Source organism: Catharus ustulatus, chromosome 1 (genome assembly GCF_009819885.2).
Source record: "Catharus ustulatus isolate bCatUst1 chromosome 1, bCatUst1.pri.v2, whole genome shotgun sequence".
NCBI lineage: Eukaryota > Metazoa > Chordata > Aves > Passeriformes > Turdidae > Catharus > Catharus ustulatus.
In genome coordinates this window covers 65,750,633-65,767,121 of record NC_046221.1, presented here as the reverse complement: position 1 = coordinate 65,767,121, position 16,489 = coordinate 65,750,633, and the positions used below count along the sequence as shown (strand labels likewise).

The 16,489-nt window shown below is 38.6% G+C and overlaps 1 protein-coding gene across 4 annotated transcripts in view; it reads right to left on the bottom strand.

Moving 5' to 3' along the window:
* KIF13A (kinesin family member 13A) overlaps window positions 1-16,489 on the bottom strand; it is a 113,585-nt gene that overhangs the window by 68,827 nt on the left and 28,269 nt on the right. For 3 of the 4 annotated variants that reach the window (XM_033054127.1, XM_033054101.1, XM_033054111.1), the window contains exon 3: window positions 1,602-1,614. In XM_033054127.1, the coding sequence (XP_032910018.1) occupies window positions 1,602-1,614 (13 nt within the window). Of the gene's footprint in view, window positions 1-1,601; window positions 1,615-2,726; window positions 2,777-16,489 lie in introns of those variants that run through there. The other variant, XM_033054117.1, reaches the window with a different exon arrangement.

Sequence of the window (16,489 nt, the reverse complement as noted above, 5' to 3'; positions counted from 1 at the left end):
CTGATGATAAAGTACAGTAATTACACGACCATAAGGCGCACCCCCCGGGAGTCGGCAAAATTCGCAACTTTGTAGATCAGATAAGGCGCACCGGACTATAGGGCACACTTTGTTTTTGCAGTGAGGCTCCGCCCCCAGCTCCTCCCGCACGATTTCTGGTTGAGGCTCCGGTGTCTCAGGTCCCCAGGCCCGCCTGTACCCGGCGGGGCCGGGGCATGGCCGCTGCCCCTCCGTGCCCCCTCCACAGGGCTGGGGCGTGCCTGTAGAGGGGCCGACCCGCCTCCACGGGGCCGGGGGGTGCCTCTAGAGGGGCCGTCCCGCTTGCACAGGGCCGGGGTGTGCCCGCCGCTGCTCCACCCCGCCTCCACCTGGCAGCCGTGGCCCTGCCGACTCCCCCCGCGGCTCGCAGCTCTAACTTCCGGTTTGGCAAATTTCTGAACTTTGTCCATCAGATAAGGCGCACCGGACTATAAGGCACACTTCCGAGTTCAGAGGAAAATTTTAGTCAAAAGGGTGCGCCTTGTAGTTGTGAAATTACTGTAGTACATTAAGGAGTCTTCCAATATTTACAAAATTTAATTTTAAAAATTTTTTATTTTAAAATCAACTATGTGCAGCACCCTAAACACTGTGTAAATCAAGAAATCTCATACCGCGTCTTTATAAACTCAGCAATGCCAATTTTGCACAGATGGCACTAACCTTCTTCTGTCTCAATCAGACAAATATTTCATATAATATCATAAGTTTCAGCAGTACAGCTTAAGGATATTAATGACCATCCAACTATACCTAACAATAATGTGACATTTACGCACAAGCATGCAGCTGTTCTGGTTTTGTCAAGGACAAGGCCATACGTAAGCTTTTACATAATGTCCAGAATAACTTTATCTGCCCATAATGGAACACAAATGATGCACGACAGAAAATGAAGGCTCTTGTAAAAACAATGTTTTTTGGTGGAATTACAAAAACTGAAAGAAGGAGTTTTCATCCTTTAAAAAAAAAAATTAACAATGATCAAACTCTCTTTTATTAAGAATATCAACTGATAGAAGAATTTTATTAAATGCCCCAATAGGGATATTAGTTCATCGCTTGTTCTTCTGCCCTCCCTCTGCACTACTAACAACACAGAAAATCTTTTCTACATGAATTCTGGTGCACTTCAGCAACTTTTGCAATAATTACTAACTCCTGACTATTGTCAAGTGCAAAAAAATGGTTTATTTATTACTTGATGGTTTTTGTTGCCTTTTAAAAAAAGTATTTGAATTTTTAAACAGAACTGTGTGTAATGAAACATTTGACACACACTACTCATTCAGTCTTTCAAATGTTTTTAAGACTGCATTAAAATTTTGGCTTTTCCTGGTCACAGCTTTAACAAGCAATGTGCCTTTTCTGCATGTCAATTGGATTAAAATATATTCTTAAACTATGAAGCTTTTAACTCTGAAGTTTGAATAAAAGATTTTTAAATATGCTTTCATTTTTTGAAGCTGTGTTGTTCAAATACTAAAGCAATATGCCCAACACTTGTGCAGTGCTCAATATTTTCAAGCTGATACTAATGTAAAAAGAGACAAAATACTTACCTTTGGTGGTTTTCTAGATGATTGGCAATAAACCCAGCAATAGTGATGAGAAGCATGAATACACCATTCACATAAAAAGAGAAGAGAGCAGATAAAAGTGTCAGTGTATGTCATTAAAATAATTTGAACTTTTTGTTTAATCCACAATGTATTGGCGAGTAATCAGATCTGAAGATATTTAAATGACACAGCACATATTTTTAGCCAGTAATTACTTAATTACCAATGCTACTCCACATTAAAAAGAAAGTATCAGATTCCTTATAGATATAAAAATCTAGCAGAGCTGCGTTCCTGAAGAAAGACAAGTATCTGTTTTGTCATAAACGATGAAACACAGCCTCTGGTGGCAAATAAACCAAGCCTGCCAACTGGCAGACCAATGTGCCAGGTGAAGTCCCACTGAGTTCAGCAGTGCTACACAAGCATGTCCACGGTAAGAGTCAAGCAAATGTTCCTTGCAGAGATTCTAGAAGCGAAGAAAAAGAAACCTGTGTAGGCTGTGTTCTCCCTGGTCATAGAATGCCCACACAGAGCATAAAAAACCAATGCAAAGCCACCATCACCCTTCACACTCAACTCCAGTGAGCCCTATCAGAAATAACACAGGGATGACAAACCCAGAGTCTAAAGACACCAGCTCACAGTACTTCAAATTCTCCTTAAATGCTTTTATGCTTTTGCTGGCAGGAATGTGGTCACATTATAAATTAAATCAGCTTAGGTTTTTCTGGTGGGATTGGTTTCAAGTGAGATCGCTGCTCTGTCTCGCTGTGCAGTCCTGTGCTCACTGATGCCAATGCAAAAGAGGAGGTGAACATACAGTGCAGAACTAGACTGATTTAGGCCATTCATCAAAACTACAACCTTAAGCATATGATTAAGTTATATATGGAAATAAGAAATTTCCACTTGCTCTTCACATCAAGGGAAAAAAAGCACGGGTGAAGGAAAAAAGAAAATGTGGATGAAGAGGAAAAAACACAACAAGAAAGGTCTATAGACAACATAAGCAGAGAATGCAGTAAGATTTATAAGATAAGGACACAGATGAAAGGTATAGCAACAGACACACTACACAAAAATCAAAGATATCAAGAGGCTACACTCTCAGTGCAGAAACACCTGGGACCAAGCCATGCTTTCATCCACCAGTCTGCACATACCAACCCCACCAAACTGGGAGGAGGGCAGGGAAGACACAAAACACTTTAAGCAGTTTTCTTAGCAACCCACAATACAAGGGCTCAGCAAAAAACTCCGAAGGGACGCAAATCCGCAAACACATCTTATGCAATCTTTTCTGCCTACTCTCAGCTCGTACCTCAGATGACACATCTGCCTGAAACAGAACTTAGAGCTGGGACACGGGACTGGTGTAATGCAAACACCGTTTGCCTCCAGCCAAACCACTCGCTGCAGCTTTACCCTTTCATTACTGGTGGTTACACAGTTCAGTCCATGGCTAGGTCATGTACAGGTGGCTCAGAACTTGCACAGAATGCACTCTTATCCATTTGAAAAATACATTTAGTTCGACCCTGAATATTACCATTTTAATCCATTTTCAGATGTGATGCAATTACAGTGTTATCAGCTTGTCTAGACAGAGTCCCAGCACCATCTCTAAACTTCTCTTGGAAGTTCCTATTGGAAGAAGTCATCCAAAGTTTTTTGGAAAGCATTTAAATACACTCATACCTTGAAAAATAATTCAGGATTATAACAGCTTTACTAGAGAATTCCTGATAGACTGCTGTACAGATTCAGCAGAAGTCCTAAGTAGTTTATTTGGAAGTAAAATCCAACAGAAAATTTATCAACTGCTTTTTCTTCCTGAGCTCTTTCTTATAAGCCCTAATTGGAAAAGGTACAGAATATCATTGAAGTAAACAAATGGTTTGACACATAATTCTTAAGATATTTACCTAAGTAGTGTAAGCCACTACCTTTTTGGAAGCCTCCTCTAACTTCACTTTGATGTCTATTTCAAGAAAAGCATAATAGTCGCTTTTTAAACCCCTGGTAGAGCTTCCCAGTAGCATCATTGATCTCTGGGACTTCAAAGCACAAGGAGCTGCAGCTTCCTACCATATGTCACATCCATGTGTTCCTAACTCTTAATACCAACTTCAGCAACTCCCTGCATCACCAACAGCAGCATGATCAAAGGCCTCTGGAATAAGCCAGCTATATAACTCACAGGACAAATTTTTAAGCTATTTGGATATTTCAGCTAATCAACTCAGTGTAACCATTGTTCTGATAGTGATTCAGATGGAAACACTCCAAAATACTTCAATCAAAGGACTCAGACTAATAACTAAAGAACTGTTTACAGAAAATCACATCTGTGGCAGCTTAAAGATGTGCTATAAATCCTGCATTAGCCTAACCAATTTTTGCCATACATTTTTTTGCTTGCTTTGCTGCCTTTCTTTTAAAAATATGTGTTTCCATACTTCTTTCCACTTCCAGAAACCAGCACTCTTCAGCTTCACAGATAACTGAAGCTGTCTCAATTTGTACCAAACAATGACCATACAAATGTGGTCATTCAGTGTCACAGCTGGGGTTGGAAAGGTAGAGACACACACAACACACATATGGACATCAGATTAGAGATACAGCAACTAAAATGCTTATTTCCAGGAATTTTTAATTCCATGTCTAGTCATCCATGGTGCCAATGACAAGATACAGGTATACCTTTTGAGTGACAACAAAATCTCCTCTAAAGTAGACAGTGAGCATATACTTCAGGAAATTAGCCAAGTTACCTAACCTCATAATGCATCTGCGCAACAGCAGATTTTGGTTTAACCCGATGGGCATCTTCAAAGTGTACACTCACACAGAAGACTAACTTTTTTCACACGCCTGGAATTCAAAACCCAAGCAAATACAACCAAGAGTCTGAAAAATACTCTACCAGGTCAAAGGAAAAGTATGAATCTCATGACCACAAAGCCCCACTGAACTTGTGGGCTTCCTCCTGCCTTTGTCCTTAAGTCACCATGACTTCAGTAAAATATCACTAGAATGATTTTCTAACTTTACTGAGCAGTGTCTTCTGTGGATATCTACTCAGGTTTTTTGTTTCACAACAGTACTAAGCCTCTCCTGCCCTGCTTGGCTAACACACATCAGGATCTCAGAGTGCTTAGCTACTCCAAACTTTAAACTAGATAAAAAAGATAGGTTACAGAAAGGCTTGTGCTAATGTCAATTTTTTTTCCTGTTATCTCTTGCTGAAACTAAACTCAATACTTACCACATTTGCCAAGTGAAGTGACTCACAAAATGTCAGTCCTCATGTTCTGTGTCAGCACACAAATGAGAAGTCTTCCTGACTGCACTCACATTTTCTTTCTAGCATCTCAGCCCATTGCCTGTGACAGCACATCACAAGAGAAGTGCATTTTGCTAGCAGTTTAATAGCAGCAAAGTTCTTCACTTTTTAAAACTATCTACATTCTCTCTCATAGAAGTCTCTTTTTGTCATAAAATGTTGATACAAGATGATATTGTATATTCTGACTCGAAAACTAGTCCCATGCAACAGAAGACACGTTTGCACTATGAGCATCCAGAAGTACATGATACTGTCATCCTAAAGACTCGGTAACTTTCAAAATAAAATTTTTTTGTCCCTTAGTGATTGTAGTCAGCATTCCCAACCAAATGTTGCTTCCACCAGAAGGAAAGACATTTTATACATCAAAAAAACCATGAAAGAACTACTTTTTCTCTACATTTCATGTAACGAATCTTCATCACCCCACCCACCCCCAACCCTCAAGTCAAGAAAGTCACCTTCAGCAGGGACAAGGTACATTATAAAACAAGAAAGTAGGCATAAAACCGGGTACTCTACATTAAAGGAGACAGATGAACAAGGCAGCTCTGAAAAACAGGTCTTAGATTCTTTGGAACATGCACACAGCCCAATTCATCTCCAATTCAACTGTTCTAAGCAGCCAAGTAGGTCACAATTGTACTATAATTATTTCACATTTCGGAAAGTATTTGATTTTTTTTTCCCTATACTTTCTCACATTAGTAAATAAGATGAAGCAACCATAACCAGTTATTTTAAATAACCACACACAGTATCTATGAAGGAATGAATCAGATTAGTCTGCAGCTCTTGTTAGCTGACTACACCGAAAGTCAACATCTAAGACACTAAGTTTGAAAAAACTTTTTTGCTCTCATCACATGTGCAACCACAGCAAATTCACAGTACTGACTGACTTTCCAAATATAAAATTGCTTACATTTCGTGGTTACATAGTCATTGATGTACTCTTCAGGGTCACTGGTCAAAAGCATTATTACATGCAATTACCAGGATACAAGAAAATGGAGAAAATTCTTCAGGTTTTTTTCAACTTGTCATATAAAAGAGTCTTTCCTCTAAGCAAAATGGTGATCAAATGGCAAAGATCATCCTGATAAAAACAATATCTCTTACATTTCACTGCTCCAGCATCTCTGGAGTCTGAAGATCAGTTGTTCAAAATAAATATTATTGTATTTTTGAGTGGTTTTAAATTTGGTTTTTTTTAAATCAGGCTGCCTTTCAGCTCAGACTGAGTCTGTCAGCAGCAGTGTGTGTTTGCCTCACACAATGGTAGAGTGCAAGGGAGCAAACCTGTGGGAAGATTGTTGTAAGGAGTGTGCCTCGCTATCCAGGACAGAAGTAACTGCACTCTTTGTTTATCCATGTGTGTGCAGCTTCCAGAGTGGCAGCAGCAGAGACAGTAAGCACTCAGCACTCCTAACTACAAACAGTGTAAATTATGTAGAGGCAGAGAGATCGTGTTTCTCCTATCTTTCACAGTAAGGTCATGCAGCTCTAGGACCCTTCCTTGTCTCCTGGTTTATCACTGCTGGTTGTTACCTGCAGGCTTGATACCAAGCACCTTAAAAAGCGTGGTTTTGTATTATTGATGAACACTGTACTAAACTACCTAGATAAAGATCACAGTCTGCCACAGCAGAAATTTCAGGTGATTATACACAGCAAACTACTGGTAGTACACCAGTTTCTCTACAAAGAACACAGAAAAAGGACAGTTATTTGCCCATTTCTCCCATGAATTTTCTAAACACAAGGTAAAGTAAAGGGCAGGGGCAATGCCCTTAAGGGAACAGCATCCCACCTCTGTAATGAAGCTGGCATCACAGTTCCTTCATGGGATCCTTGGAAGAGTTACTTTACATACTGTGTGAGCACACATACATACACAAATATAAATAATTACTTATTTTATATTCTTGCATAAGGTGAGCAACACATGCCCTATTTAATCCTCCTACCCAGCAAAAGCCTGTTCTATAGACAAAATAATCCTTTGAAGACCAGCGAAAAAACCCCAAACATTTTAACAAGTAAAGCAATTTGAGCAAGTGTCTGCATAATAAGGTGGTAGCTGATCATAATCAGAAACACCATGAGAAACAGACACATACTCTAATAATAAGCTGTTCTCACATGCTTTACAGAAACCTACCACATGCAAAGAGAAAAGTCAGACACTGATTTCAGAAAGACAAATACTGCAGTGCAAATGAAACAAAATAGACATTACAGTAGTAGAGTGACTTCCATGACACAGAAGAAACAAAGACGCCTGGATATTTCACCATAATATGGTTCTACTGAAGTTCAGTCATTACAACAAGGAAAGTAACCAGGTTATGAAACCAACCCAAGCTCATTAAATTAAGTGAAAGGCATTATATTCTGACATTTACAAGATGGAAGACAAAGTGACAGCTGTCCAGAAACATCATTAGTTTCTAACTTACTTTCACTCCCAAATTCTGAGTATTTTTACTACCCAAGGCATTATTATTCCAATGCCAACAATCTGCTGCTGTGAAAGTCAAGCGTTTCTAACCTTTACACAGAAGCCTTGATGCCATGTAAGCCTGATAGTCTGAAAAAGGTCTGATACCTGCCCTACATACAACTGTACATAACTTGGCAAACAGCAACTGCCTTAAGAGACCAGTCACCACCCATCAGCAGAAAGATTCATTTATTGCTCTGTTAGAAAACTCACTAAAAAAATCTAAAATCTGAATACTCTCCCACATAAAATGAGTTGGGGGGGTTTTAAAAACCCATTTCAGTTAATTTGTTTAGTTTCACTGAAAAGGCAAAAACCAACCAAAATTGTCACTCTCCTGAGATGCAAGAGCTCTAATGCAATCCTGCTGAGACCCCATCTAGAACCCACCAAGTTAAATGATCTATTTTCACCAAGTCTTTAATCATACTAATTCAAAACTTATCCAAGACTCTAGTTATTGTAATGAAAACCTGCTACACTGCTATACAAGTGTATAACCACAAGGATAACAAGTTTGTTCTTACTAACATCCAGCTATAGCCTCATGACAAAGAGGCAAAATAATGAAAGTCTACCTGATGCTCCCAGGCACATTATCAAGTAGTCCTGTCCCTTTTAAAACCCATTCTTTTCCTCTCCTTTTCAGTAAAACTGAATGTGCAAGAATCTAAACGAGTAGATTTTTACCACCTAATCACGTTTAACTAATCAGGATAAGGAAATGAGGGAAGGGAAAAATAATCTGATCTCAGAACCCAAGATCTGCTAGCCCTTAAGGGTAGTCTCCAATGAATGATTCTTAGCCTGAATGCAATGAAACAGCTGTCAGGGCAAACATGCTATAGTGTTAATAAAATTGCAGTGGCATTTATTAGGCACCCATTATTCTTATCCTATTGCATTTATTACCAGTGCTCTTGAGGAGGAAACACCCCAAGCAATAACTGGCATTTCAACTTGGTGCACAAACTCCATGGAGACTCTCACACCCAACCTGTCACTGTGGCTGGCTACGGACTGCTATTAACGACATCGTAATTTCCAACGTCAATGAAAAATGTTCCCTTTCAACACTACTACTCCTTTACCATTCCTTCAGAAATACTGCTTGTAAAAACCATCAAAACACCTGTGAAGATATACCCTTGTGGAAGTAGTGCTCAAAGCTTTTGAAAAATATACTGCTATTTTATCACTATATACAGAACGTAATCCAAGACAGATGACTTCCAAGGGTACATGAAAGAAATTTGATAAGCAACACAGAATTTCATAAATGAAATTTTACTTTGTTAGTTTGCTGGTTCAAAACTCCAATTCAAAACTACAATTTGCAGAAAGGACATAAACAGAGCAAACAAAAGCTTCACTGACAAGGCAAAAGACAGAAGATCTCTCATCAGTGGAAAGCCTGTGTACTAGAAAGAACTAAAACATAGGTGCAAATCAAGTAACTGGATCTGAACGTTGGTTGTAACACCTTACTTCCCTCAACAAATGGGGGGAAAACAAACCACACCATTCTATTTTGCTGCAAGATAAGCATATTTTTCATACTCAGGACAAGAATATTGTTGAGAAGTTACTGCATGTGCACCAGTCTTGACTATGTATTCTGACTGGTCAACAGACAAGAAGTCCCAGGTTTCACTGTCACATTCCTTTATCATAACAGGGAAAACTATCATTCAATTGCCATCTACTTTATTTTACTAATGAGACTTCAGGAGAGATGCTAATTTGGTTTGACACTTCATCCTTTCACACAGTTCTGCAACCCTCTTCAAGCAACTACAGTATGAAAAAGTTAACTGAGATTCAGCAAAACTCACAAATTAATGTTTTTGTTTTATCCTAGCATGTGTTTTTATTGACATGAATATTAAATGAACCTATCAGAAGGAAAATACCGTCCATTAATTGGTAATTAAAATTAAAACTTAGGTTTGATGACAATACACTTTAGCACAGCAAGTTCACCAAAAGCATTTTGCAAAAAAAAAGTCTATCTCAGCTGAATGCAGCAGCACCTGTTTTGGTAACTTTGAGATGACATTATTTGCTTTAACAGACAGCATTAACAACTGTTACCATTTACCAGAAAGTGAATGTAATGCACAGAAAGATGATGATGATGATTCACGTGATAAATAAGGTTTAGTGTGTGGAACAATATACCAAGAATGTAAACTCAAATCAACTCTACATAAATAATGAGTAAGATCTCCTGAGCTATTGCAGGACAAACACCTAAAAGTGCTGAAGAGACTTTATTTTTATACAGCACTCATGCAAGCAACACCTCTAGAAATCTTTCTACGAGCTCTGTAAAACTTAAGAAGTAAATCAGTGTGTGCCATGAAATGAACCACACAATTAATCCAATGGTTAGAAAAATTCTTCATGGAGTGTGCTCCAAATTTATCAGCTAACAAATCAGCAGGTACCACCTTTACAGAGAGATGGCATCAAGCACTAAGTTACTGAATCTATCATGGAAAGGTACAAGCTGAATGCATTTCTACAATCTGAGAAGAGATCATTCCCAGTAGAGATGGGTGGCAACTGCTATGGCACTCAGACATTTTCTTTTCATCTGACCAAGGTTAGATGCCCTTCTAGTAGACACCAGAAAGATAAAAGAGAACATGCTAGATGACAAGGGATGTGAGGAAATAAAAGTATTTAACAGGCTCCTCTTCTCCAGTGACCTGTGAATTTGTGAACAACTTGAATGCATATTATGTTACTTTGAACCACAGCACTTTCTTTTTTTCCAGCAAAGCTAGCAGGTCAGGCCCCTCTAGCAGGCATTATGGGATGCACGTAACGCGTACTTGGTGGAAATGACAACCACCGCCTTGCCAGATGCTTTATGAAAAATCACAAATTACAGCAGTGACAAACACACCACACTTCTAACCAATCACTACAATGAGCACTGTGGAAAAAAAAGCCAAGATCTCCGAGCCTTCCTGGACTGAAAAATGAAGTGCACACTGCTTTTGTACAACAATATAGGAAATACTTAGACTTGTAGCAGCACTACAAGTCTAACATCTTTGCAGAGCTAAAAAAACAAGGGCTACCTTATGACTGAAATACATTAACTTAACAGGTAACAAATTAAAAGATCCAGATGACATTTCAATCCAATATTAAGCAAATTGTTTTGCTAGATCTAATTGAATTCTAAATGGTTGAATTCATGTTCTTAAAGAAGCCTGGCTTGATATGATGGAGAATAAAATCACAATAAAAAAAACAACTAAGTATTAAGAACGGGAGTATTTTTTCTGTGAAGAGAGGTTGAGGAAGCTGGCATTGTTCAGCCTGGAGAAGAGAAGGCTTGAGAGGAATCTCATCAAGATATATAAGATATTTATCTGAGGGAGGCTGCAAAGAGGAGGGAAGCAGGCTTTTTTCAATGGTGCCCAGTAACATGACCGGAAGCAATGGGTACACATTGAAACAAAGGAAGTCCCATTTTTTCACTCTGAGTGTGACCAAGCACAGGCACAAGCTGCCCACAGAGGTTGGAGACTCCCCTCCCACCTTAGAAATACTCAAAAGCTGTCTAGACTCAGTCCTGCTCAACCTGCTCTAGGTGGCCCTGCTTGAGTAAGGGGTTGAACCAGATGGCCTCCAACCTCAACACTCTTGTAAAAAAAGCTACAATCATTTTTAAAGATGTGGTACACAGCAGTAGCATTGACATTACATACATAAATATATAAAATATGAATATATAAATGTATAAAATAAAATCTGCAAGGCTTGAGACTCAGGAACTTTTAATCACAGACATGTGTCAATTTTAAAGAAATCAATAACAAAACACCTCTAAAAATCCTTAGATCATGTGTCCCCACACCAACCCATACATAACAGTTTCACAGAAAAAAAATAAATTCAATGTCATATAAAATTTGTGGCAGCTCAACAACCTTGAGTGGGGTTTCATACCTAGCTTTTATGATCAAATTTTTTCCACATCTTGAAAAAAATACAGGTAGTCTTTTGTAAAGAGTATTATTCACTGTGCTCATCCAGTGAAGTTACCAGGCAAAGTTGGATATCCGGGTTTCACCTCCTGATTTTCAGTGAACAAGCTTTGACAGTACTACTTTTAACATCACAGTAGCCAATTCTCTAGTTCTAAGCAGATGGTCAGAGGCATTACTAAGAAAGTGACGGTACAGCTGCAGTGGAAATGAAATGCCTAAAGACAAACTCTGAAAAAATACTCAGAGAGACTGAGAAGGGATAAGGTACAAATTAGAATAAATCTTAAAAGATTTGCATGTGCAAGTCAGCAATGTAAATGGGGAAAACAGGCAAAGCTGATTTACTGCTGACTTTACATAGAGTCTCTACTATAGAGGGAAGACAGTTACCACTTTGAAGTGCCTCAGTGGAGAATGAGTCCACAGCTAAATGCCAGCATGTGTACTGCTTAACTCAAAAACAGAAGAGCAGCATAATTTACTTTTTTTGTTACAATAGACTTCATTTTCACAATACCGAAAGGAGTTGGGCTCTGTCCCATAAAAATTTCAACTCATTTCAAAACCACCAACAATACTACAGTGTAGGTCAACAGTAAAATTCCTGATTAAGTATTACAAGCAGTTTTCAATATAAGAAAAGGTGATTTCAAAGAGCAAATGTGAACTCACAGATTCACAAACACAGGAAGAATGCAGTTTACAAGACAGTGAAGACAAACAGAAGTCATCTCAGACCTCACAGACACTGATGGCTTTTAGAAAGTCTAGAAAGAGATCACAGTATAATGGTGCACAAGTCATTAATGTAATCAGACAATTAAGAACCAAAACGGATTTTCAGTATTTCCTGAAAAGAAACAAAAATTATTTGTGTCTATTCTTACAGCCAAAGAGTGAGTTTACATCTGCCAATACACATTAGCTGGCTGAATAAAGCAATAAAACAGAGACCTAGAATCTCTGTCATATAGTCTGTCACAGGAAATAATGCCATAAAGTCCTTTGAGATTGAGTAGCCTTCCATGAAGCAGAACAGCATTGACTTTTAATTATTTTGACTCATTCTCCTGCTGTCCAGAAAGCTTTCCCAAATTTTGATCGTGAAGAGATTGAATCTCAGTTATTTTGTTCTTGAACCAACACTATCCTGTAATTTAGCCCTTCAATCAAACATGGTTTTTTACATGTGCTCTCATATGCTGCACTTCCCTCGCAGCTCTAAACACACTTCTACATAGGGAGGTTTCGCAGTTCTCCTCTTCAAATCAGTTTGAATTTATACTTCTTAAGCACAGTGCACCTGAAATGCAGAGAATGCAACAAAAGTCCAAGATACTACCAAGTCCAATGCTACCAAGAGTCTCTTAGTATGGCATTGTTCCTAGGTTGCATTCATACTCAGTTGTTTATGAAGGACTATTTGCATTTTAAAAAATTGGAAAATATATAAAGGACAAAAAAATCTGCACAGAAAGCATAACTCTTTCCAGACGTTCCTATATTCCTTCAGTACTCTTGAAGAACTGTTGCCTAACTTCTGTGAATTACAAAGGGAAGAATCATGACACATTTCAGTTTGCATTAGAAACTAGAAAGGAGGTGAGAACCATAGAAATTGCTTTATTTTCGAAACCTGAAGAACCACTTCAGCTAGCAAATTCTTTCTGAGAATATCTCAGAGAAAGGAAACCTTTGAAAGCAGAGATTTTTATCTTTAATTACGCTGCAGGTGAAATAGTTTTATCTCTGCAGGAGAATGGGGAGGAGGAAAAACAGGTAAGATTTCAAGTGTGTATGCTGTTTCAGATCTGAGGCAGAATGAGTAAGCTTCAGACTAAGACAATGGCAACAGCTGCTCTAAGAATACCTCACTATAATTGCCAAAGAGGCAAAGCCAGTTTAAGAGGGTTCTGCTCTTCTCCAACTTCTTGCTCCTAACTCCATTCCACAGCCTCTCACATTCAGCTGTGCTTCTGCCAGAAAAATGCAAGGCGATAGGAGGGTTGAGGGAAACATTAATTTGCTTTGACAGTCTTTATTTGAAAAATTCTCTTAGTTTTACAGAACCAGAAACCAATGCAGAGAACGTACACAGCAAACATCACTGTGCAATTGGGAACATGAGCCCAAGGAGAGAGGGGTGAAGCTGTACTGACTGCTAGACCACAGCCATATCACAGAAGGGGTAGATCCTGCCTCTGACTGCCATCAGGTCCTTTAATCAAGTCACCTGATGAACACAGCAGCAAATCCAGCAGCAGCCTAGTGCGGCTGCAAAACACAGGTGTTCTCACCAGCCATGGACAGTGAGAAATTGGAATTGACTGGTATGTTTTAACCTTAATGGCCTTCAGTGACTGGGTTTTTATATATTAATTTATCTAGCCATTTTTTAATCAGACTTCTAAAAGTTGACATCCTGTGGCAAAGTCCACAGTTTACAGACATATCTCTGGCTCTGAATCCACCTTCTGATAATTTAAGTCCCACAGGTCTTGTAAGGCAACAGGCAGTAAATCCTTCCTCCTGTTGTTCCTGGATGTACAGATCTCTAACCATATCCATTCTCCCTCCTTAGCTGTCTTCTTCTAGACTAAAGACTTCCTGCTTTATTATTGGTTCTTCATGTAGAAGCAGTCTGTAAGTTCACCACCCTTAGTACCATTCTCTGTATCTTCCTAGTTCCAGCAGACCTTTTTGAGACAGGAGAGCCAGAATAAAACACAACAGTTAAGAGCGCTTTTGCAGCTGTACAGACATGAAACTCCTTCCCTCATTCCCTGCTCTTTCCTAACATGCTTTCCCAGTAGGTCATGACAGCCTGTTACTGTTTTTCACCCACTTGTTGAGCACCGAGCTGGAATGAGCACAACTCCAAAATGGAACAGGGAACCCAGAAACCATGGCTGGGTACATAAGGTCAGAAGAGCTTTGTGTTTCACAGTGAGTTTCATGCACCCTTTTATCATTCAACCACAATCCACCTGAAGGTTGTCCCACAGCTTTCTGTGGCTGCCATGCTCCAAGAGCAGCCGCAGCAACACCATCTTGCCAATACATTCCATCACACCCATATTCACCCCTTCTGCTGTTCATTTATAAAAGAAGAAATACCAGACCAAGCAGAGACCTCTCCAGAACTCCACACAAGATGTTCAGGGGAGAAAGAAAGGATTTTGGCTGGACATGTGGCTCATGTCTACTGAGTCTGTTATTTTTATTAAGTGGGAGAAGCTAAAAGTCAGAAGTCTGTGGGTTGTGGCTGGCTTCTTTTCCTCCAAAACACTTGAAGCACGAATATCAGTGCCTTGACAGCTTAAAATAACTCGTTGGAACTGTAAAATTATTTTAAGTATCGAATCTTCCAGAAGTCTTTATAAAAACAGGCTAAGGAATCTTGCAGAATGAGCATATCCCTTCAAAAGCAAACCAAATCATCTGCAAAACCTTGGCTAAATTATATACCCAATACCATTCATATTGGAATTGCTGAAAAGAAATGTAGAAAATAAGTCTGAGTCTTAAAAATTCTATCAATATTGTTACTAGACATTAGTTTTTTGAACTAAGTGTTCATAAATTAACTATAGAACCTCTTAGCTTCTCCCAATTATCTGAAATGATGATGCCATTACCAGAACACCATTTACTGTTGTTTCAGAAGAAAAAAAGATGCAGATCAAAAGAATGCAGCAATTACAAAACAAAGTGATACGAAAGTCCAAAATCAAAATGACAGTACTGAGTTTTGACATATCATTCAAAAGCAAAATATCCTTCTACCTTTGGACCTGTATGCACAATCAAATCTAAAGCTTGGTATGTGAAGCAATACGCAGTACTCCTTTTTTCTTTAAATATATTGCAAATAAATTATGTGGCATCATCCAATTCAAAAGCTGCATCCAAGAAATTGTACACCAGAAAAAAAAAAAAGGCTAGAGACAGCATATTTAAGGGACTAAAAATATTTGCTTAATTTGCAGTTTTCTTCTCAACAGGTTGCAATGGAGAATGATACAAACATCTTAGCTTTTCTACCCCTCACTTAACAAATACTGAGGATCAAGATCAATGAAACACACAAAAGCTTCCTTCAAATAAAGCTTTCCATCTATTGTTATAGTATAAACTGAGTGGCTACATTCTGGGATTGTAATTTTGCTTTAATGTACATTGTGCTACCTGTGACAAAAATGGATATTCTTTGCTTGCCCTACTGAACACATCCATACCTTCTCCTCTGTGCAATACCTGTAGGTAACTAGTCAAAAGAAAAGCAGAAGTGCAACTATTTCATATTTAGTGTGTCTTTCCTAATATAAACAACCTCTTTGCAGGCAAGGAACCTATCCCTAACAAGCACAACCAAACCTCAAAGGTTCAATATAACATTTACTTTAGTTATGCATCAGTTGCATAAAAATTACTGTCACGTTCAGACAAAAACGATATATAAAAGTGGTAACCTTCCAATAGAAATCTAGCTTTTCCAAATGGCACTTTTTTTGTCTAATCCACATAAGGTATTTAGGGTAATTCTTTTGGTTACTCAGAGACATAACTTTTGATTCTTGGGCCGTTACAAATAGATACAATTTCTGTACAGTGCTGCAAAAAGTATCAAGCACTTTCTAAATCCTGAACTCACTCAAAAAAACCTCCAAAAACACCTCAGGAAAATAACATTGTATACACGAAATCAAATGCAACCCCAGCTTGTGAAGAAAGGCAGTAAGTATCACATTCTACCCAGGAGGGATGGAAAGAGGGAGTGAAGGCAGCAAGAGAGAGATTCTTTTTTCCTTATAGAAAATGACCACTAGTGAAGATAGTCATCAGGTAGAAGACAGAAATATTCCTTTAGGCAGCTGACCAAAACAAAATTTAAACCAAAAGAATTGTTTTTTTTTCTTTTTGCTATGACATATTTTATTATAACTACACCTAAGTGGTATTCTTTTCCTGCCAGTTTGATTACAGTAGTTTCACGAATACAAGCCGCACGGATTAT